The 23558-nt window shown below is 33.8% G+C and overlaps 1 protein-coding gene across 2 annotated transcripts in view; it reads left to right on the forward strand.

Annotated features, from left to right (window-relative positions):
• Nucleotides 1-23558, forward strand: part of STRN3 (striatin 3) — a 116856-nt gene that overhangs the window by 60785 nt on the left and 32513 nt on the right. The window contains exons 4-8 of one of the 2 annotated variants that reach the window (XM_044230498.1): nucleotides 4111-4192; nucleotides 7642-7815; nucleotides 14864-14993; nucleotides 16259-16400; nucleotides 21528-21638. In XM_044230498.1, the coding sequence (XP_044086433.1) occupies nucleotides 4111-4192; nucleotides 7642-7815; nucleotides 14864-14993; nucleotides 16259-16400; nucleotides 21528-21638 (639 nt within the window). The remainder of the gene's footprint in view (nucleotides 1-4110; nucleotides 4193-7641; nucleotides 7816-14863; nucleotides 14994-16258; nucleotides 16401-21527; nucleotides 21639-23558) is intronic. The other variant, XM_044230500.1, reaches the window with a different exon arrangement.

Consider the following 23558-nt stretch of genomic DNA (forward strand, 5'->3'; position numbering starts at 1 on the left):
TCTTCTCCTTCTATACTTGTACCATATCCATTAAAGTCAAAGTATATATGGTAGGGCAAATAAGTTTGTATGGACTTTTTTTTAGTTAGGTGGCACAGTAAATTTTAAAAATTTCATTGGTTTTTCGTTTGATATTAAATACTGTTAGTGTTAAATACCTAGCAAAACACTTCATACATACAACTTGCAGTTGATTTAATTTTTCTATACTTAACTAATTTTACCATTTATTATATTTCAAGTTGTTGGCATACATACAAAATTAAGGAAAAAAATATGAACAGCATGGGTTTCCTTTTTGTTTTTTTAAAGATTTTATTTATTTGCCAGAGAGAAAGGTAGGCAGAGGGAGTAGCAGGAGGATCTCTGCCCAGTGAGGAGCCGGATGTGGGACTTGATCCCAGGACCCTGGGATCAGGACCTGAGATGAAGGCAGATGCTTAACCAACTGAGCTACCCTGGCATCCTGCATGAATTTCCTTTGATCTGGCTTTTCAGTGATTATGAAGATTTGATAGTATGAAACAGTATTATGGCATAATCCTTGGAAAAGCAACAATAAATGATAAAAAGTTGGAAAGGTCTATATATTTTGGGCCTTGTTTACTACAGTAGTCTTACTGCAGTTAGAGGGAGTAGAGTAGCTTCACGCAACCTAATGGATTCAGAACTTTTCTTTGACTCTTTTTCTTTCTAATATGGTTAGAATAGTCACAAAATAAGTATTCACTTCCTAACTCAAGGGCTATCCTCCCTAACTTGATCTTCGTAAATGAGAGGAAGGTGACTAGTTGTAGCTGCCTTGTTCCTGGAGCTATAGTTAGAATTGGCTAGTTGGTTTCAGTACAACAGCTTGTAGAAAACAGATAGATCTCTATTGCCTACAACTGAGGTAAGATTAAAAACAACTGTTTTTGTCTGTATAAACTTAACTATTAAAACTTCCTCAAAATGAGGAATAAATGACATCCAATTATTTTACTTACGGGAAACAACAATAGCAAAATAGATTGCTTTTATTGATGTAGCAAAACTTCATGGTGTTGAGCAGGGGAAAAAGACAAAAGGATGGGCTAAATACAGCATGCAAACAAAATGAAATGAAATTATTTACATCAAAGTATAGCTCAAGAGAGCTGTTGAACAAATTAGTATTGCCTTTTATATATGCACAAAATCAAAATGTAAAAAAGTGTAAAATATTGTCTTGACGTACAAGATGTGAATGTTTTTGTACTTGTGCCTCAGTAATACCAATATGTATATGTATTCTAAACCTAACACTTATAGAAGGGGTTGTATCTAAATATGTAAAGAGCTCTTTTTCATGCCTTTAGGAAAAAAAAATCTCTAACAGGAAAAAAATAGGCAAAAGACTTGAAAAGGCAGCCCATAAGAGAAAATATCCAAATGGCCAATAAGTAGATGAAATGAGACTCAGTTTTATTAGTTATTGAGGACATACAACCAAAATGCAGTGTATATAATTAGAGACCTATCAGAATGGCTAAAATAATATACAAAAGAGAAAAAAGGTGAAGTGTTGTTGAGGAATTACTGGGGTTTGAGATTGAAACCTGATTGAACTGCTCTGAAAGTGGTTTGTCAGTGATACTAAAGAGAACATAGACATAGCAGCATGCTCTATGGCCCAGTAATTTTGCTTCTAGGTATTCTACTCCTTTAAAGGCATACATATGTTCACCATAAGGCTTGTGTATAGTATGTTGTATTAAAAATCAGGAAACAACTTGAATGACCTGCAGGGTTAGAATGAGTACATATACTGTGTAATATTTTAGCATAGTGGAATGCTCGTTAGCAACAAAAGTAAACTAACTACACTTGACAACATGGACTGGTAACATAAAACTGAAAATTGATACAAACGATTTTGTGTGTATCAAGTTAAAAAATTAATCTAGGTTTTATAAATCAGGATAGTATTGATACCCTTTTTAGGAGTGTCTAGTGACTAGAAGAGGGCACAAGGAAAGCTTTTGGGGTGCTGACAAATGTTTTGTTTCTTCATTGAGGAACTGGTTACGTTGGTGTGTTAAAAAATTCATTGATCTATATGCTTCTGATGTACTTCAGAGATATCCTTAGCAGCATTATTTATAATAAGGAAAAGTAGAAACTAATGTCAACATTAGTGGACTCATTAAGTAGGCATATACTTTCTTTGGAATAATAGATAATCATTTTATGATATTAATCTATTTATTACTATCAAGAGAATGTTGAGAATATTCAAATACATTGTCAAAAGCAGCTTATGCTACAGTGCACACATTGAACCCCCCTCTTTTTAATTTTTTTAATTTTTATTTTTTTTAAAGATTTTATTTATTTATTTGACAGACAGAGATCACAAGTAGGCAGAGAGGCAGGCAGAGAGAGAGAGAGAGAGAGAGAGGAGGAAGCAGGCTCCCTGCTGAGCAGAGAGCCCGATACAGGGCTCGATCCCAGGACCCTGGGATCATGACCCGAGCCGAAGGCAGAGGCTTCAACCCACTGAGCCACCCAGGCGCCCCCCCACCCTCTTTTTTTAAAGAAAGAAGTTTATATATGTATTTTGAGATGAAAAATAGGACTAACACTATTGGTGATAGGATTTGAGGCAGTTAAAATTCTTCTAAAAATATTTTTTTTCTCTAGTGGTTATGTATTATATGTAATTACACAGTAAACCAATGGTATAAATAGAAAAAGTTATAAGCAAAAATAAAGAGGCTATTAGGATGAAAAAATTGTTTCTAGAAATCTTAGAAATTCATGTGTTCGGGGGAATAATGAAAAGATGTTAATAATGGGATTGTTAGGGTTAGAGAAGTAATGCCTGCTACCAGTATTTGTTCTCATGACTTTGAGGAGTCTAGGAGCCTAACTGTGAGCCATGCTAAGGGTTCTCAACATTTAGTGTGAAGGCTGATCTTCTATGATCCTCTCTGCTCTGCTTGACTTTAATTTTCATAATAGGACTTTATAGGAAAATATTTCTGTAATATCATTTGTGCTGATAATAAAGTTTTAAGTCTCTAGGGATACTTATTTATTTATTTATTTATTTTTAGATTTTATTTATTTATTTGACAGACAGAGCTCACAAGTAGGCAGAGAGGCAGACAGAGAGAGAGGGGGAAGCAGGCTCCCCACTGAGCAGAGAGCCTGACGTGGAGCTCGATCCTAGGACCCTGTTATCATGACCTGAGCCAAAGGCAGAGGCTTTAACCTACTGAGCCACCCAGGTGCCCATCTAGGGATGCTTATTGAGAGCTTGACTCACTTCAGATTATAGTATTTTTTTTTTTAAGATTTATTTATTTGCTTGAGAGAGAGAGTGGGGAGAGGGGCCCAAAGGAGAGAGAGGAGAGAAGCAAACCACCCATTGAGTATGTGCCCAGGATAGGGCTCCATCTCATGACCCTGAGATTATGACTTGAGCCAAAATCAAGAGTTGGGTACTTAACTGGCTGAGCCAGCCACCCAGGCACCCCTGTATTATTTATTAAACTCTCTCTTAATGCTTATACTTTTATTCCAGAATAAAATATGACTTTTTAATTGTAGTAGAAACTATTTTCTGGTTTAAGTTTTAGTTCTCAAACTGAAGTTGGTTATATGAAGTGTTGCTTAAAGTTAACTGATACAGACTCTAAGTTATTCAGTGGTTTTATATATATAAAATTTCCAAGTGCTGATTTTGAATGCTTAAGTAAATATTAAATACAGCCTTTTAATTTTGAAAGCATTCAACCCAGCAGAATTCTGGTAGTTAAAAACATTTATTTTTTAGCATTTCATTTCAAAGCCTAGTATTTTGTTTTTGAATCTCTAGTAGAGTTTATGTACTCTTGGGTTTTCCCAGTGTTAAAACAAGGAGGGTCATACCTGAATTGTGTAAGTTATTGGGATAAATGCATTTAAAATGAGTGACCCACAGTAAATACTCAATAGTTGTTAATTTACTCTGTTCTTTATAAAATATTTAGTTATATTTTGTGGGAATTTATCCCTGAGAGAACTTTGGCAATATTTTCTCAAGACTTGAAATAAAATGCATATGAAATCATCTGTTTTTTTTTTTGTCTGTGTGTTAATTTTTAGAAGAAACCAAAGACACAGAAGCTCCCACAGCACCTCAGAATAGCCAGTTAACGTGGAAGCAAGGCAGACAGCTGTTAAGACAGTAAGTAATGGTTCATTTTCAGCTTTCATTAAGGATCTAATTATGAAAGTGCTTAAGTACTTTCATACCTCGATCACTCGCAAATGAAAAATTGTTTGGTGATAACAGGACAGTGTAGAGTTTTCAAATTGCTTTCTTGCTTTATTAGACTATTGGATCTTTTTAAAGTTTGCCTCCTCTGAATGTTCTTTTGAACACTACTCAGGATGATGATGTTTTCTTATTTGAGGGGTAGAATGTCATAAAAACTGGATGACTGGAAGGCAAGAATAAAAACAATACAGAGTTCATAGCTCACGATACTCTCATTCCCATCAGTGCAGAATTCATAAACTTGGGTTACGTAGGAATATTACTGGTTTATAGAGGAATTCAACCAGTTATCTGAAACCTTTCATAAGTGGCTTGTCAAATCCTACTTTTTACTTGAATTCTTGAGGAACATTTTGATGTTTGAATTCTTTTTTTTAATGTTTGAATTCTTTGCTGTATTAAAAGTAATTATGTGGCATATCTTATTATCTTTAATCTATTTGTTTTTTGGCCATATGTTTTTAAAGCTTTGGTATCTGTGTACTACTAATATTCTGGGTAATTTACAATTATTCAGACTTCTCACCCGTATAGATGTTTAACTTCACTTCAGTAGCCCAGTGAAATGTGGTGAGACCCTTCATCTTATTATTACCTAGAACTTACCTTACTCTGGAATATTCCATGAACCAACATTTGTCTTATATTCCACCTTTTCCACCCCAATTCCCATGTTGTTTGCTCTCTGACCTTATCTTGATTCTTATTTTAGATTCTTGACTACTTTAATTTTCCCCTTTGGCTCCTTTAGCTCTGGTTGGTTTTATTTTGTTTATTTGTTGATGTGGGCTTTTCTTGTTTTTATTTTTACCTAGTTCCAGCTTAGACCAATCATCCATCACCCTTTTGCTAGTACCCCTAGCTTTCTTGGTGCTTTCTTTTAACCCTCTCCCACCAGTCATTTTACTAAACCCACAGTATCCCACCCCCAGTTCAGTCTTGCTGTCTGCTTCTTCTGTTTCTAATTAAATCTTGGAGAAAAATCACAGAGTCCCCTGAATGTCTTTACATATTCTTAGTTTCCTGTACAAACATTGTAGAGAGCCTTTCTTCATAACCCTGACCATATCCTGCTCCCATTACCCTCAGTAGATACTCTAAACTTTTACCATATCTCAGCCCATTCTCCCTTACTTATTAGAGCACCTCAAGTTCTACTTCACTGAAAATATGTTGGCTGTCAGGTGAGAACTCCCTTAACTTTATGCTTTCCTTTCTGTAGATGTATTTAAACCTCAAATTTATCACTTTAGTTTCTGATGTTTCATTCAAAGTCTTGAAACTATCAGTCCAAACTCTTAGTGATTAAAACTTGAACAAGCTTTAGTAAAACAGATTAGTCTTTGGAAGGATGCTAGAGTAGCTAGCAGAATTGAAGAAAGTGCTGAATAACTTGAGTATCCAGAAGACAAGAGCTGACATATACCTGAGGTCTTCTTAGGGAATGGAAAAAATCATGATACGTTCTTATTCTCTGGTTTTCTTCTCCTCTGTATATCAGTTTTAATCTTTTCTACTGAAATTCAGAATTGGCTTACTTGATCAAATAAATGCCCGTGAGTCAATTATTTTTACCTAGTTGTGTGAGATCTTGGCTGCTCATTCAGACCACATGGTTAGAGTGTGATGGCATCTGTTCCCCCAAAAAAGAGAATTGCAGTTTTGAGAAGAGAGCAGTAACTGTGGAGAAATCGGTTGTACAGTATTTCTCTTATAAAACCTTATGTTATTGCCTGGATTAATATTCTGTCTCTCCACATCTTACCCTTAGAATAGTTTATCTCTTTTCCTGAGAATAGTTTATCTCTGTAAACTGAGAAGAGTTTATCTCTGTAGTTTTCCTTGTTCATTTCTCAGCTGTGTATTCTGTTTTCTACTTCGATATCAGACGGAAGCTACTCACAAACATACTTAAGAAAGAGACTTTTTTTGTTCCTGTTTCATCTTTTGGAAGCATTTGACATTAACTCTTCATTCTTTTTTGAGCCTTTTTTCTTACTTAATCTCTGCTGTCATTTCCCATCCTTATTTCTCAAGTGCTTTCTTTTGATTTTCTTAGATTTTCTCTTATTTTTCTAGTCCTTTAGATGTCTGTGTCCCCAGGCTTTCTGTTCCAGAGTTTTTTCTCAGGGTAACTTCATTAAAATCCATGGCTTTAAATACCGCTGAACACTGATGACTCTCAAATCTAGATACTGAGTCTAGTCTCTTCTGAGCTTTGACCTTTTTTATTATTGTGCCTAATAAATGTTGTCACTTTCATAGATACTACATGATTATGTGATAGTTACCGTATAAACCAGATCTGGACACCTTATTCTTCATTTCATTGACTAGAACCACCATCTATGTTAGAAATCTGAAAATTTTCTAAAATTCTTTTATCTCCTTACATTCTTTTTTTAAAAAAATACTTTATTTATTTATTTGACAGAGAGAGAGAGAGAGAGAATCACAAGTAGACAGAGAGGCAGAGAGAGAGGGAGAAGAGGACTCCTCCCCACTGAGCAGAGAGCCCGATGTGGGGCTCGATCCCAGGACCCTGAGATCATGACCTGAGCCAAAGGCAGAGGCTTAACCCACTGAGCCACGCAGGTGCCCATCTCCTTACATTCTGCTGCCATATTTATTTGTGCACCATGTCTCTAAGATTATATCTTGCTTATTTTTCTCACATTTATTAGCTTCAGTTTTATTTCTTGCTGTTTTAGTAGTATTCTAACCAAGTTCCCTATCATTGGCTTTCACCTAAGTGTCTAAGACTCCTTTTAACATCCTTCCTTAGCCTGTCAAATGCTTCTAGAGGAAATTCTTCATCACACAAAGCCGTTCATGACCCATTATGTATTATGTCATAATCTAGTCCCTTTTTCTTTTCAGATCTCATCCTGGATCCTAAGTTAGATACAAAGAAAGTTTCAGTACCAGATTTTAGGTCCTAGAAGAACAACTAACCTGTGCATCATCCTCTGGCTAAGAACCCAGGTTTAAACTTAGAATGTTGCAGTACTGAGGTTTAGTTCTACTCATTCTTTACCCCTTTGTGGACTTTTTTTTTTTTTAATATATCCTCAACTCCTAAAGCTTTTTAGGTTCTTGGGCTTTTTAGGTTTCACGATAATCGTCCCTCAATTAGTGTTAGCATACTATATACTTTTTAAATTAAATTTTGGTTTATAATTGGCCTTGTTCTCTTAGAACTGGAACTAGTCTATAGAGAAGAAGGTTTTGTGGCAAAGGAAGATTATATTTTAGAGATTTATGGTTTTTTTCTGAAATTCCTTGATAGGATTTTGAGTTAACAAGTTTATAGGTCTTAATATATGAGTTTAAATATTTTAAATTTTCTCTTATAGATATCTTCAGGAAGTAGGTTACACAGATACAATATTAGATGTACGGTCTCAGCGGGTAAGGTCATTACTTGGACTATCCAATTCAGAGCCAAATGGATCAGTAGAAACAAAGAACTTAGAACAGATCCTGAATGGAGGCGAATCTCCTAAGCAGAAAGGACAAGAAATCAAAAGGTATGATCTGTACTTATTGGTTAACATTGGTTATATAATGGATACTATGAATCTCTTTAACATGTTACTTTTGTTAATTTTTAAAGCAGGTAGAGTTCAGATTTAAAGATTTTTTCCTTCCTGCATGGTACCATGGGCAAATTTAAATTGATCTCTCTTAAGTTTTGATACCAAGAAATCGGCTGTAGTTCTGAAATAGGTGCAGATTTAAATTTCAGTTGAAGAGTAATTTCATGTAGTTCAGAGCTACTTTAACATCCTGATTTAAATTTTTGATAGGGTATTTTCAATAAATTATAATGGTACTCTATAACTAGAGTAGTAATGGTCATTTACACACAAGTATGAAAGAAACAAGGTTTTGTGTTATGTTTGCTGTCAGAAAGCCATCAGTTAATACTTTTTAAAATTTAGTGTCTTTACTGAGATAAAATTCACATACTATACATTTCTGCCATTTAAAGAATGTAGTTTATTTTTAGGATATTCAGTCTCTCAGCCATCACCACAATCTTAGTTTTGAAAATACTCATCATTCCCAACAGGAACCCCAAACTCATTGGCCAACATTCCCCATTCTGCTCTGCACTCATTTCACTGCCAACCCCAGGCAACCACTAATCTACTTTGCTTCTATAGATTCCCTATTCTGAACATTTCATATAAGTGGTTATTTTGTGAGTGGCTTCTTTACCTTAGCGTAATGTTTTTTAAGCTTCATCCATGTTTCAGTAATTCATTCCTTTTTATTGCCAAGTAATACTCTGTTCTATTGATATATCACATTTTGTTTATCCATTCCTTGTCAAGGAAGTTCCAAACTCTTATCCAAAGTGGGTAAACTGTTTTACATTCCCACCAGAAATTTCTTCATGTCCTCATCACCTTTGATGTTTTTTGTCTATCAGACGCACTTTTGGTTAATACAGACTTGAAAAATGCGGGTGTTAATAAGTAGGTAGAATTTTTTTTTTTTAACCACTAGATGTCACCTTGAAAACATAGGTTGGAAGGACGTAGAAGAGAAAAAGAGAATGGAAAGAAGCAAAAGGAGTTCCTTGAGTTCCTTTAGAGCTTAAGAAATGAATGCTATGTATTGTTTATAAACTAGCATTATTTCTTACCTTAGCTATATTTCATGACATTATGCTTTTGTTTAAAACATGTACTTAAAATTTCAAGTTAACATAAACCTTTGCTTTAGGGGTTTTATTTCTGAGAAATAAGGCCTCTTCAGTAACATTTGACATCAAATAGAGCTCTTATTTTCTTTACTCTGGATTTCAGGAAGCACAGAATATTTTTGTGGTATAAGAGAAAAAGCAAAAGTATTATGCATTTTTAAGCTTGTTAGCTAATCAAGCTGAGTAGTTCATAGAATTTATAAATATTTAGAGGAATACAGTTTAGCACACCTGAATCTGAATTAAATTTCCACACCAGACTTAATCTTCTTGTAAAGCTCCTTGCCTTTGCAAGATTAAGACTTTAATAGGTTTCTTTTCTATTGTGTTTAGAAAAAAAAACACATAACATGAGATCTATCCTCTTCACAATTTTTAAAGTGTATAGTGCAGTATTGTTAACCGTAAGGACAATGTTATAGAGTACACCTCTAGAACTTTTTCATCTTTTATGACTGAAACTCTGTACCTTTTGAATAGCAACTCCCTATTTCCTCCTCCTACCAGCCCCTGGCAACCACCATTCCACTGTCTGTTTCTATGGGTACTTTAAGTACTTCATGTAAGTGGAATCATGTAGTGTTTGTCCTAGTTTGACCACATTATTTCACTTAGCATAATGTCATGAAGGTTTAGCGTGTTGTAGGATATGACAAGATTTCCTTCTTTTTTTGGCTAAGTAATATTCCATTGTATATATATACCACATTTTCTTGTTCCATTCATGTGTCCACAGATGTTTAGGTAATAGTTGTTCTTAAGCAAGGCTGACTTCCATCTTAATGAGTTATACTTACGTATTCTGAATTTGCACTAATGCAGGTATGTGGGGTTCAGCTATTATTCGGGCCTTTGAAAACTAGGAATGAGAAAAATGATCTAACGTTGAGATTTTAGCAGAAGGATGTTTATCACATTCTTATTTATAATAGTAAAAAGTTAGAAGTAATCTTAATGTTTAACAGAGCAGTGGCAAATTTTAGATCATATTATTAGAGGTTTAATGGTTTAGAATGTGAATTCTGAGGAGGACTGACTAGGTTTAAATTGTGACTTTGCCACTTATTAGTTATGACTCTGGGCAAGGTACTTAACCTTCCTGTGCCAGTTTCCTCACTGGTAAAATAGTGATGATAGGGTTAATGTGAAGAAGAAATGAATTAATAGGGAAGCGTTTAGAACATAGTAAGTGCTAGTTGTGTATCCTATTGAAATGTGACCCTCCCAGGGTAATGTTTACTAGATTCCGCTGAGTGAATGTCACTCTTGTATTTGTTGGTTTATTGGGGAGGGGGTGTTTTGAATGCACAGTGCATCATGTCACAAAGCATCTACTTTATGAGGATTCAAGGAGCACAGAGTTCTCTTAGATCTTGCAACAGGAAATCTTTGCTGCTTCTTAGGAATTGGTTTGATTTACCTGCGAACCTCCAGTAGTTGCTCTCTCTCTTTACTCTGGATTCTTGCCATATTTGTGCCCTGCAGACATGCTCCCTCACCCCCGGCTGACTTTTAGCCTTTTACTTAGCCAACCTTGCCCTTGGCCTCCGTTTTATTTTCTCTTCATCTGGACATTTTAATTTTGTTTTTTAAAGATTTTATTTATTTATTTGAGAGAGAGTGAGAAAGAGCGTGAGAGTGGAAAAGATCAGAGAGAGAAGCAGACTCCCCGTGGAGCTGGGTCCCCGATGGGCCTTGATCTTGGGACTCTGGGATCATGACCTGAGCCGAATGCAGTTGCTTAAGCAACTGAGCCACCTTAATTTTCTTATTCTGTTGATTTTCTTTTTACAGTGAGAGAGGATAGTAAATACATAGTTGGCAATGAAAAAAAAAACTATTACAAAATCCATAGACAGAGACTTTTGCTTAAGCATCATGGTTTTAAAAAGGCGCATTTTAGTTATGGGCCTTCTGGAACCTCTGTTAAAATTACAGTTAAAGACTTTTTTAAAATGCATTAATGCAGAAGAACAAAAATCTGAATATGTAGAAAGAATGCAAAGATGTACCATACATCCGGATAGGGTGAGTTTAACATTTGAAAAGTTGGCAAGAGTATGGAGGATATACTGTTCATCAGATAGAGAGCATTTAACAGTTTTGGAGGCTGGAAAGAAAATGTAGGAATATCACATGCTTTAAATCTAGGGACATTCAGGAGCAATAATAAAAGGAACAAGCCAAATTAAAGTCTTAAAATGCCAGCAAAGCTCTAACAGCTAAGGAATTAGAAGTATCAGATACATCTGGATTGGGTTTAGAGAGGGTTATGATTGGAGTATTGGTTTAAAGTTTATGTAAGAGGTCGTTAGAATCTCAGATCTCTTTTATCTGTGTAGCAAGCTAAACATCCCTCCACCTGTGGTGGTGTATTTTCCAGTGAAGTTCCATGATTTTTGATTTCTTAAGATATAAAACAACTCTAGGATAGAATCTACTTAACTGGAAACAGGAGGATTATCTGAATCTCCAGCTGAGCAGTGAGACTCTTGTTCTTCTAGTATTTGGCTTCTGGTATATTGGCAGTGGGTCTTACATCCCTTCTAGGCAGAATGTTGAGATTTATCACATAAATAGGAAAGATTTAATGATACTAACAATTGGGATCTGCCAGTGAAATGGTGAGGCTCTGTCCTTTCATGCAGAAGTGAAGCCAGTCACTTTGGCAAACCTCACCCCGTGTACTCAGTACATAGAGTTAGCCTTTGGTGCCTCACTCTTAAAGGTGAACATTTCAGGAGAGACTTTACTACGGAAATTGGAAACCAGGGAACCAAAGAAAAAAGGAACTCAAAACAGGGAGCAGATTTTCAAAACTATAATTACTCTTCTGAAAAGATTGAGAGAAGATAATACCTCTACAAAACAAGTGGGATGTTATTTAGTGATGGACGTTAAGGAGGGCATGGGGTGTAATGAGCGCTGGGTATTATATAAGACTGATGAATCACTGAACTCTACCTCTGAAATTAATAATACACTATATGTTAATTAATTGAACTTAAATTTTAAAAGCTCTAAGAAAAGGTTCAATCAGAAATCAAAAAAGAGCTGTTAGAGATTAAAAGGTGTGATAGAAATAATTTCCATATAAAACTTGGAGGATAAGATTGAAGAATCACCCCCCCACCACCTCCACCCTCCGAAAAGAGAAAAGGGGAAAGAAGAAAGTAGGACTGAAAAGAGGTAAATTCAAAGATCAGTAGGGCCAACATTTGACTAGGAGTTCCAGAGAGAACAGGTAAAATGGTCTTGAAAAGATATTAAATTAGTAATAAAATTTTCTGGAATAAATTTATAGATTGTTAATTTTCAAGGATGTTTCCAGATTGAAAGGATTCATTTCAATTACACTATAAAATTAGTAAAAAAAAAATAATAATAATAATAATACAAAGGCCATCATCATGAATGCTAAAAAGAAGCATCTCAAAAGAAACAGTATGTTAGCATGCAAGTAGGGTAAAGTCTCAGACCTTTCATAGTCTGTGGTGGCTTTAATTTTCATTTTCCTGAAGAATAATGATGTTGACCATGAGTTGATGCCATCTATGCATCTCTGTCTCAAAGACAGTGTCTATTTGAATAATGTTCCCATTTCTTATTGTTTTTATTTGTTACTGTTATTTAAGTGTTCTTGATGTATTATGGACACAGGTTGTCTTCATAAAATATATGACTTGCAAATATTCTCTTCCAGTCTGTATGCTTTTCTTTAAGTTCCCCAACACTGTCTTTTGAAGAACAAAGGTTTTAATATTGGAAAGTCTGATTCATTTTCTTTTATGAATTGTGTTCTATTTGTATTTCAAAGCCATCCATGTGTATTGCTGTGATGAAATACAATTTTAAAGAGATGCCTGGGTGGCTCAGTTGGTTAAGCGTCTGCCATGGGCTTGGATCATGATCCCACGATCTTGGGATCAAGTCCCACATCAGGCTCCTTGCTCAGCGAGGAGCCTGCTTTTCCTTCTGCCTCAGCTTCCCCTGCTTGTGTTTTCTCTCTCTCCCCCTCCTCTTTCTCTCTAACAAATAAAGTCTTATTTTAAAAATACAGTTAAAAAAAATACAGTTTTAGAAACTTAAAATATAATTTTCACTTTAGAGACGTCTCTTTTTTTTTAATTTTTAAGATTTTATTTATTTGAGAGAAGGAGAGAACTAGAGGGAGAGAGAGCAAGCATAAGTGGGGGGGATAGAAGGAGAGGGCGAAGCAGGCTCCCTGATGAGCAGGGAGCCCAACATGGTACTTGATTCCAGGACTGTGGGATCATGACCTGAGCCAAGGGCTGACGCTTAACTGACTGTGCCACGCAGGCGGCCCTGTAGACAGACATTTCTATCCAAGGGGCAATACTACTTAATTTGTGAGAATTTGAAATGGAATTCTCGTATCTTAAATGTACTAGTTTCTATTTTTCTGTCATTGATGTACCAGTTTTGCCACTTACCTTTTTGCTTTTTATTTAATCCCCAGATGTTAAGACATACTGTAAATATTGAGCTGAAAGTGTGTGCTGTGTTACTGTATCTTTGTTTTACTGATTTGTATTTGGAAAAACATCTCTCTCTACATTCAGTTTTTATGCAGGTCCTTAAACAATGAGCTGGATTAGGTAGAGTATATAGAGACCTATTAAAATCCATGCTATGTTAAAAAATAGTCTGAATTAGGGTGGCTGGGTGACTCGGTCAAGTGTCTTATTCTTTTTTTTTTTTTTTTAAGATTTTAGTTTATTTTAGGGGGGTGGATATCTGCCCTCAGGAAGAGGGAGAGGGAGAATCCCAAGCAGACTCTGCACTTGTGTGGGTCTGGTGATACAGGGGTTGATCTCACAACCCTGAGATCATGCCCTGAGCTGATACCAAGAGTCAGATGCTCACCAGAGTGAGCCACCCAGGTGACCCTGTCTTCTGTTGATTTCAGGGTTGTGAGAATCAAGCCCTGCATTGGGGACTCCGCACTGGACATAGAGCCTGCTTAAGATTCTCTTTCTCTCTCTCTCTTTGCCCCTCCAGGCCCTGTCCCCTTCAAAAAAAAAGTCTGAATTGTATTTTAGATTGTTATTCTTTTTGGTACCAAAAGATCATCTAGTTCAACCCAAACAGTTTACAGGTAAAGAAATTGCAGCTAAAAGGTTTAAGTGACTTGGCCAAATTCAGTCATCTAGTTAATGGTAGAGCAGAGACTTTTATTGTGTAAGTCTTTGTTGGGCTGAAATTTTCACCGTTCTCTTGCTTTGTTATTAGATATTAAATAGCTATTTGAAAACCCTTTTTTGTACATAGAGAAGGGACTAAATTATAGTTTACAAAAATGACTTCATAGGTAGATTAAAATAGACGATCTTTATTATCTATTAATTGAATGATTCTGAAAGACTTGAAGAAAGTATTTCTTTAGTATATTCAGAATCCTGTTTTGTAGGTAAGAAAGTCTGTGAAATGGATTGGAATATCTGTATCCGATTTACCCCATAATTTTAAATCTGGGCAGGTTTTAGTCTTCAGACATTTGGACCTCTGTAAGAGGTTGTAGAGCTATAAGAAATGTTAAGTTTACTTGCTTGCTTATGATGGCTTCATTTTGAGAAATAATACCACATTTGAGTGTCTGTTACTATAAGATTTTGACACAGTAATTACCCAAAGAAAAACTTAACAAAACAATCACTTTTACTTTAGTCAGAAAACAATCTTCAAAACATTATTTTCTTGGGTAAAATACTTAGGCAATATATTATAATAGGTTATCATTTGAATCTCTATACGGGTTTCAAGTACTGTTTTAAAATAGGAAACAAAGAAATATTAGAATTAACCATTGGAATATTTGGATTCATCTTTGTCCCCTTTGACAGGCCCTCTGGTGATGTTCTTGAGACATTCAATTTTTTAGAAAATGCTGATGACAGTGATGAAGAAGAGGAAAATGACATGATTGAAGGCATCCCAGAAGGAAAAGATAAACATCGGATGAATAAACACAAAGTAGGAACTCAGTTTTTAATTTTTTTGGCTAAAGTACATGTACACATGTATTTGGAGTAGAAATTTTCAAGATATCTTAAGTTACATTAGAAGTGATGGATTATTTTTTATTTTATCATCTCGATTGAAAGTTTTATATATTGTCAGTTCTCACTGTTACCCACCTATATTAGAAATTATTATTTGCTGTATCATTCACTAAATGGCAAAAAGGGGTCTTTTTTAAATAGAACTAGTCTGGCACTTTGAAACTTTAAAAAAAAAACACCTTATCCACTCCTGCTATAATTAAGAATCACTGCTGAAGTCTGTCTTTTCGTGTACAGTACACAGGTGATAAATAAAGTGAAGCTGCAATGGGGATACTCCCACTCTGGGTGAGGGACTAAACTATAGATTATAAATGTATGTGTCTACATTCTTGTTCTTTGATAAGGATTAATAAAAATTTACTTTTCCTCATAATCTAAGAAACTGAGTTATCAATTTTATCAGTGATGTGGGTTAGCTATAAGAGTATACACAAATTAGATGATCCATTTATGAATTACCACAGTAGTATAGAGTATTTCATGTATCTAAAAAAAAGTACATGGGTTAAGTTTTGTTTTCTTGGGATATTATAATAATGTTCTTGTTCCTTAAAAGTTTTTAGGCTATTAAAGCAGTTTTCAGCCTTCCTTTCACATTTCATGTATGCGGCATACTCGTGTGTAACATGGGTAAATGGAGAGATCCCCCCTCCTTTTTTTTTTTCCTTGGGAGTCAAAGCACTATTATTATCACAGCTGTTGACTTAAGGTCAGTTAATATTCTTATTATATTAGTCATGGCAGAACCTTGTGAATTATGGACTACATGTGCACTTCTCAGTGAGTGAAGTCAGTTTAACACAGTGTATTATCAGAATGTAAATGAGTAAAAGGACTTATAAATAGGGGTAATTGTGATCCTATTCTAATTAAAGAAGTGAACTACTTTTGATTATTATTTTAACCATTTTTTTAGCTACCTTTTTTTTTTTTTACTACCAGATTACTTACATCATATCTTACAGTAATCTTCACATGACACTGTTAAGAAATTTATATTTGCCATTTATATGCATATATTTGGGGATTGGTGAAATAAATAGAAAATCTAAAATTTTGTATAAGTAATTTAAAAATGGGAGTGCAAATATAAAGATAATTGTGCGAAATCATATAAAGGACCCCTTTAAAATCTAGGATGAAAGTAATTCTTGGCTTATGTTCCATTTTCAGATAGGTAATGAAGGTTTAGCTGCTGACCTAACTGATGATCCTGATACTGAGGAAGCACTGAAAGAATTTGATTTTTTAGTGACAGCTGAAGATGGTGAAGGAGCTGGAGAAGCACGGAGTTCAGGGGATGGCACAGAATGGGGTAAGGTGATAAAGAAATATGGGGGCGGGAGAATAGCCTTTAAGGATATATTGGTATTGAATATTATATGTGGAATGTGAGTATTTGAATGATGGTGGCAGTTGAACGAGAACAAGGGGAAGTGGTGTTGAATAATCTCAGGGTATTTTGTACCAATTTATTTAGATTTGGTGACAAAACTATTGTTTAATATATGCCTTTTGGTGGATTTTGATTTTTGGAACTTCCCTTGAGTTAAAGTTGAAAGAAATCCAATTTTTTCCTCTTAGCAAATTAAAAAAAAAAAGCACATCTATGTAGTTTTAAGCATTCCCATTATTTAATTTGGTAATGAATCTAGGTTTAAAGATTTAAATCTTGTTATGCCCATACAGTGTTACCTGACTTATTACTAGAAAGTAATAAAGCTACTAATCTTGAATTACAGCTTTACATTGAACAAGGCTTAATGAATGTATTAAACTTTACCACATATATTTAGTATGCATATGTTAGGGCCTAGCCTTTGGAAATGATACATAATGCTAATAATAATCCAGCTATAACTGAAAGGAAACAGTTCTATTTATACAGGATTTAAAACTCCATTTGAAAATAAAAGTATAAACATTTATTAAGATAATAACTTAGGTCCACTCTGTTGTTCATTCAGTCAGCTTCGAAAACCAGCATGTTATCTGGCAGATAGAACTCACACTATGTTTACAGAGCTTTATTGGAGAAGGTCACTAAGTACCTTATTGCACAGTTTAAAGGAACACCAAAGTTGCTTAGTTACTAGCAGGAGGAGTTATCACTAACTACTTAAAAACTACTTTGATGATGGGAACACATACTATTTAAAAATGCCTCATTTGTGTACTGAAACTGAATTTGCTAATAGCAGGAGAAACAAAACCTAAGAGGTAATGTAATTATTTACTATCCTGATAACAATTTAAGCACTTAAAAATCTGAGTTTTTTTACTTGCTTTCTTACTGATTATAATTCTTAAGCATTGTTTCAGACCTTATCTCTTCTTCTAAGTGGAAAGAGAAGAGGCACATTAGTGGAAAATATGAAAAAAATTCAGAATTACCTTCTAGACTTTGAATATACATTTTTGTACTTACTATTTGAAAATGGCTATATTCTAGTTTACTTTTCTTAAGAATTAGCCTTGCTCAGGGGGCACAATAAAAGTATAAAAGTTTTCTTTAAGCTTCTTTGTGCAACCCATTCAATGTTAGAAATACCTAATTTTTTCCCAGTAGATTCTAAAGTACTCTTCCCCCCCCTCGGGTTATTTTATAATTATATAAGTACATTTAAATTATATAAGTATATAATTATTTTGTAATTCGTGTATTTTAGGAGTTTAGAAACCCTTCTTCTGTGGAGAAAAAATTCAAAATAAACTATAATGCCACTGTGTAAGGAGAACCATGCTTAACATTTATATATGTGTATCTGTCTTTAACAAAGGATTTTGCTTAGTTCCAGTTTATAACCCACACTTTTTACCTAATACATTGTTCTTCTGCAGCAACATTTTTAATAGCTTCATAATATTCTGTCAGTATGTTCCATTATTTAATTGGGGTCTTACTGATGAACATTTAGATTATTTTCATTAAAGAAAATAATCAGCAGTTTTCAAATATCTACATAGCTAATGCTTGGTATATAACCATTCCTGCTTTCTTTGCCTGAAATTGCTGGAATTTTAACTGTCAAAAGAATATACAAAAATTTCAGGAATTTAGTTTGTATAAAATGGCATTATTTCTTTAATAATGAAATGCTATATTCTGTGTAGTCGATTGGTCCTTCTGTCCAAAGGCTTTTGGCTCTAGAGCAGTTTGAAAAGCTGACCTAACTAGTGAGTGATAACAGTAAAATATTACTCACTTTTACTATTACTATTTGACTGTGACCTGAATCTGTGTATATGGAAGTAACTGAAAGTCTCTTCCTTCCAGATGAGACTGAACCATCTTTAAAGCATTTTAAGTTCTTTAGAAGGAAAAGAACAAAATTGTTCAGGCAGTTTCTTTCCTTACCAAATGCAAACTGTCAAAGGATCTATGCACTGTTCCTGTATTTTTCATTTCTACTCAACAGGTGCTATATTCAGTTTTTCCAAAACAAAGAGGATGGATATACAAACATACCTTTATTTAACTCATTTGCTTAAATTTGAATTTACTTACAAATGGGAAGGTGACAGTTTTTGAGATTTAAATTATTGGGCAAAAGACTTTTTTTGTTGTTGTTGTTATTTATAAGTAATGTAACTTATAAATAAGTTACTACTTATTTGTTACTTATTACTACTTATTACTACTTATTTATTATTCAGTTACTACTCAAACATATTCCAGTTCCCACCCAAGGTGGGTAGTTTGTTGTTTTTTATTTTGTAACATTATAAATCTCAGATATTCTAATTTTGAATACTTTTATCATATAAAACCACTGCTTTTTTAGGAAGCTTCTAAATCCTATTTTTCTTCTGTTATCTACATTAGGTAGTCTGAGTTTAATTTTGGTAGTTTTTAGTTCTTCTCATAATCAAAAATAGTAGTAGGCATTTCTGATTTTGCTATTTCTCTCATGGAGACATGGCATTTTGAGCATGTTTGGTTATTTTCTCCTCCACTTTGGAAGTGTGATTTGTGGAAATTTATAGGACTACCAAATGTAATTAGTACCTGAATGTTTGTATTTAAATATTATGGATTGGATAATTAAAGTACTGAATATTTGCATAAAGTGATGTTACATTTTTATGCTATATTAAGTAAATTTATATAATTCCTCTACTATGATAGTTAGAATTACCATATTAGAATTTTATGTTTTTGTGGTTTTGAGTTGTTAAGGGTCATTTTTTTATGTGTGCATATTTGTGTTTTCTTTTAAACAAAAAAGTTCCCCTAACTGATTCAACCTCATTTCTTGGTATTTTTCCCCCCCTAGATTATTAACAAAACAGAATTAATATGTAGAAGATTATGCTGCCTCTTCCCTTTTGCTCTTAACTATTTCTTATAAGCAGTATCAAATCAGCTGTTATTACAAGGCAAGTTTCAGGATGTTTTTTGTGCACATATGCATTCACCAACCTGTTCTTTGCACTGCTTTGAGTTAACCTTTGTTTTCTAGACTTTAGGTTATCTTTCAAGTAATATTTGTTTTTTTTCCCTTAGGCTTATCCTTTTTATTCCCTTTTGCTTTTTCACTCTAGTACCCTTTGCTACTTGAATTAGAGTTACAACTTTATTTTTCCTATAGAGGTCTTTTAAAAAACTGTTGAGGCTATCTTACTAAAATTTTCTGTCCTATGGCATTGCCTATGTAAAATTTATACCACTGAAGCTTTTTTGTTTTTAAATTTTCTTTCTCTAGGTTTAAAAATACATTGTTTGGCTTACTTTAAGTGGTTACTTAAACAATAATTGCTAGTTTTATTAAGATGAATGCAAATGATTTGTTCTTTAGATCACATTTTTGGGGGAGTGTCCAGTGAGTTCACAGAATAATTTTGATTACAGCCGTTTTCAGTAAACTTCATGATTAGAGTACACAAAAGTAAATTTTCTCTTTAAATCAATATTACTGCAGTATTACAAACAGTACTACAGTTGGAAATTTCACAGATAATCTTATGTATATGTTTCAATCTTGAGCAACCTAGTTTGCGTAATTCAAGTTGGCAAATTAACTTAAAGCTTTGAATTTAGCTTTTTACATCCAGATTGCCTAAGATCATAGGTATATCTAGAGGGGAGAAAGTGGTAGGTAACAAGTGTAGTAGAAAAGGCTTAAGGTACAGTAAGTAATTGAATTTCTACATGCCATTCAAATACGAGAATTTTTATATTTACTGCAAAAAGCAGTCTATAAGGGGCAAAAAAGGCTTTTTAATGTCCACTGTATGGATTATGTCAGTGAGGCCTAGGCAGTTTTACCAGACTTGTAATCTGGAATATAATGAGTTATCAGAAATTTAGCAAGTGTGGTTTCCCTAAAATCTCATTATTCTGTCAGTCCTGTTCAGTGACTTAGCCTGTGTGTTTTGATACAGTTCTAAATTAGTAACATGCTTACATAAACTCATAGCTGTTACTCTGTAACAGAATGTTAAACTTTCTAGTAACATGGCTATTTTAAAACTAAACAAATGAAGGGAAAACCCTTAATACTTAAAGTAATTCTAATAGACTTATTTTTATTCTGCTTCTTTTTAATGCTGTTTTCTTCTAGTTTACTATAGAGTAAAATTTTTCCAGGCACAAGTATTTACTTAAAATAAATACAGATTTGTTATTCAGCTAAAATAGCTGAAGTTTCTTCTTTAGCAGATGTACAGCAATGTATGTTTTCACTTCTCCATGCTTGTCACTGCTTTTATCTTACCCTAAAAAAAATCAACTCAAAAATTTTTCAGTGGAATTTGAGTTTTGTTTTTTTGTTTTTTTTTGCTAATCTTAGTTGTAGACCAATGGAAGAAGGTAATGAGATGTTGAACTATTTGGGTGTGGTGGGGGCCGAGGTGGGAATCTCTGAATGCTTTGTATGTATTATTGGAGACAATGTATTTTGGAACTATATGTATGTATTATATTGGGCTAGAATGCCTCTCCATTAGTATAGTTACCCGTGCATGCAGAATCAGTGTGACAGAAGGTGCATGAATATTTTCATCAATAAAATGGCACTGACCTTTCCAGCTTGCACTCTTATGAGTAGTTCGCATGTAATTCATTCATTTGCTTTTATGATGCTGGCTGAATAATTTTTATGAACATTTTTATAAAGATGCAGTGATCTCTTTTGTATAACAGTTTTCTAATGTCAGTCCATTGAATATTACTCATTGAAAGAATAATAACCTTCAAATTTGTGATTCATAGATATGAAGCACCATTTAACTGTTAGTGTTAACTGTTTAGAAACTTATGAGATGGGCATTTAGAGTTTGAGTTGTGAATACCAAAACTGAAACTGCACCTTTAAAGTATTTTGGGTATATGCTGTTAGTGTATTTTTATTATGATTATGTAAAACTATAACAGTTTACTGCCAACAGCTTGCATTGCCAACTGCTGATTTTTTTTCTTTTAATAATATGCTGCATGTAGATAAAGATGACCTCTCCCCACCTACTGAGGTTTGGGATGTAGACCAGGGATTAATAAGTAAACTGAAGGAACAGTACAAGAAGGAACGAAAGGGGAAGAAAGGGGTGAAGAGTAAGTGCAGATTCTATTATAATTTTTGTATACCAATCTCTTAGAAAAAAATTCTTCAACTCTTGCTTTTTTGTGTGTGTGTGTGTACCTTTTTTTGCTTTCATCGAGGGCAACTAACTTTAAACTTTGTTGTATAATTGAAATTTATTTGAATATAACAGGCTGTGTTATTAATCAAGTGAAAAATCATTTTAAATAATGTTAATAAGGATGAAAGAAAGGTTTCAAGGGAGATTTTCTGTTTGGTTTAAAGCTTTAAAAATTTTACCAATTTGTAAGGAATATTGGCCTTGGAATTAAAGTAACAAATTAAAAAAATTTTTAAAAATTAAAAGTAACAAATTTGTTCAAAAGGGAGAAAGTATAAATTTCCTTGTTTTTGATAAATAGGGTATTATAGCTATAACCAACTCTTGCCCAGGTTATATTTCTTAGCTTGGAAATCTTTAAGTATAGTGAATATAAAAGCCCTTTTCATCATTGCTGCTTTCTGGTCTTAATCCAACAGCAAAGCAGGAGGACAGCAGAAAAATCTCTCCTGGGTAGTATTTTGTTGACTACTGTGGTGGAAGGCTAATAGGAAGGGTAGTGATGCCCGTAAGGTTTGTTTGGTCTCTAGCTGAGTAACTTTTTTTCATAGTATTTTTCACTATGTTGCGTATGATCAGTGTACTGTGAAAGTATAAATTCAGCTATAGCACCTCTCAAGTGATACAGTTCATTTCCATTTTTTGAATCAAACTTTAAAAACCGCCACATGAAAAGTATCTTCAGACTTTTGAGTATTAAATGAAGAAACTTGAAGCTCACTTTGGGGAAAACTTTATTTTGAACTGGCTGTTGATTCTTGCTAGTCTCACTTTTTTGACTATGTCAAGGACAAAGTGATAGCAAAGGCTAAAACCATATAGGCATTCTTTTTATATTCGTTGACAGAGAAGTTTATAAAATGGCGGGTGTAACTGAAATGCGTGTAAGTTTTTTGCAGTAAAACTCTTTTTAAATGGTTTAATTTATTGTGGAAGCTAATAAGGGGAGTTTTGGGGACTTGTTACACAGTTTTGTTTTTTAAAATTATGCTAATTTGCTATGCATGTGAATGAAAAGAAACTTTTCTAAGAAGTTTCAGATTATACAGTGAATTGCTTATTGTATTTAAAAACATTTAATGCTGGGCAGGGGCTGTGTTCAGCTCTAACATCATTTACCTACGTAATTCATGCATGTTTAATATAAAAGTACTTTTGCATGATTGACTATTTGAATATAGACATGAAACATTGGAATTTGGGGGTGTAGGTCTTTTTAATGAAATGTAGTTTATTTTAATATTAGATTACTTATTATCTACTTGCTGTTTATGAACTGACTTATCTTTTGATTTCTTTAGAAAATGTTAGATAATGTTGCTTTAATTTAAAGTATAAATACCTCCCATTTTTTCCTCCTGATATGATTAGATCTTTTTGAGGTTTAGAAAATAACATATAGGTCAATTGAAGATCTTTTTCAGTTGTAGGCCTTGAACCTATCTAGAAAATGTTACACCCACATCTTTAAGAAATACGAAACAAATCAACTGAAGCTAAAATTCAAAACCCCCATAATATTTTAATTTAATTAGCTTTTAAAAATAGGACCATTGTATCAGTTTTATTTGCCTATTTAGCTGACATTTCATAGAAGACATCATTTCATATCAATAAGTATTCCTCTGTATAACATGTTTTCAGGGTTTTTTTTTAACCATCTACCTTGTTGTGAAATATAAGATTAGAGAACTATGTGAAGCGAACAAAGGACGATTGCTGTGATACAAATTAGAAGTTGGGCCTGCAGAGCCATGCCTGAGGCTCTCATGTCTCAGTATTGGGGTTTTGTTTTTGTTTTTGTTTTTGCATTGTTTTATCTAGATACGTA

This window comes from Neovison vison, chromosome 13 (assembly GCF_020171115.1).
Source record: "Neovison vison isolate M4711 chromosome 13, ASM_NN_V1, whole genome shotgun sequence".
Classification (NCBI taxonomy): Eukaryota; Metazoa; Chordata; class Mammalia; order Carnivora; family Mustelidae; genus Neogale; species Neogale vison.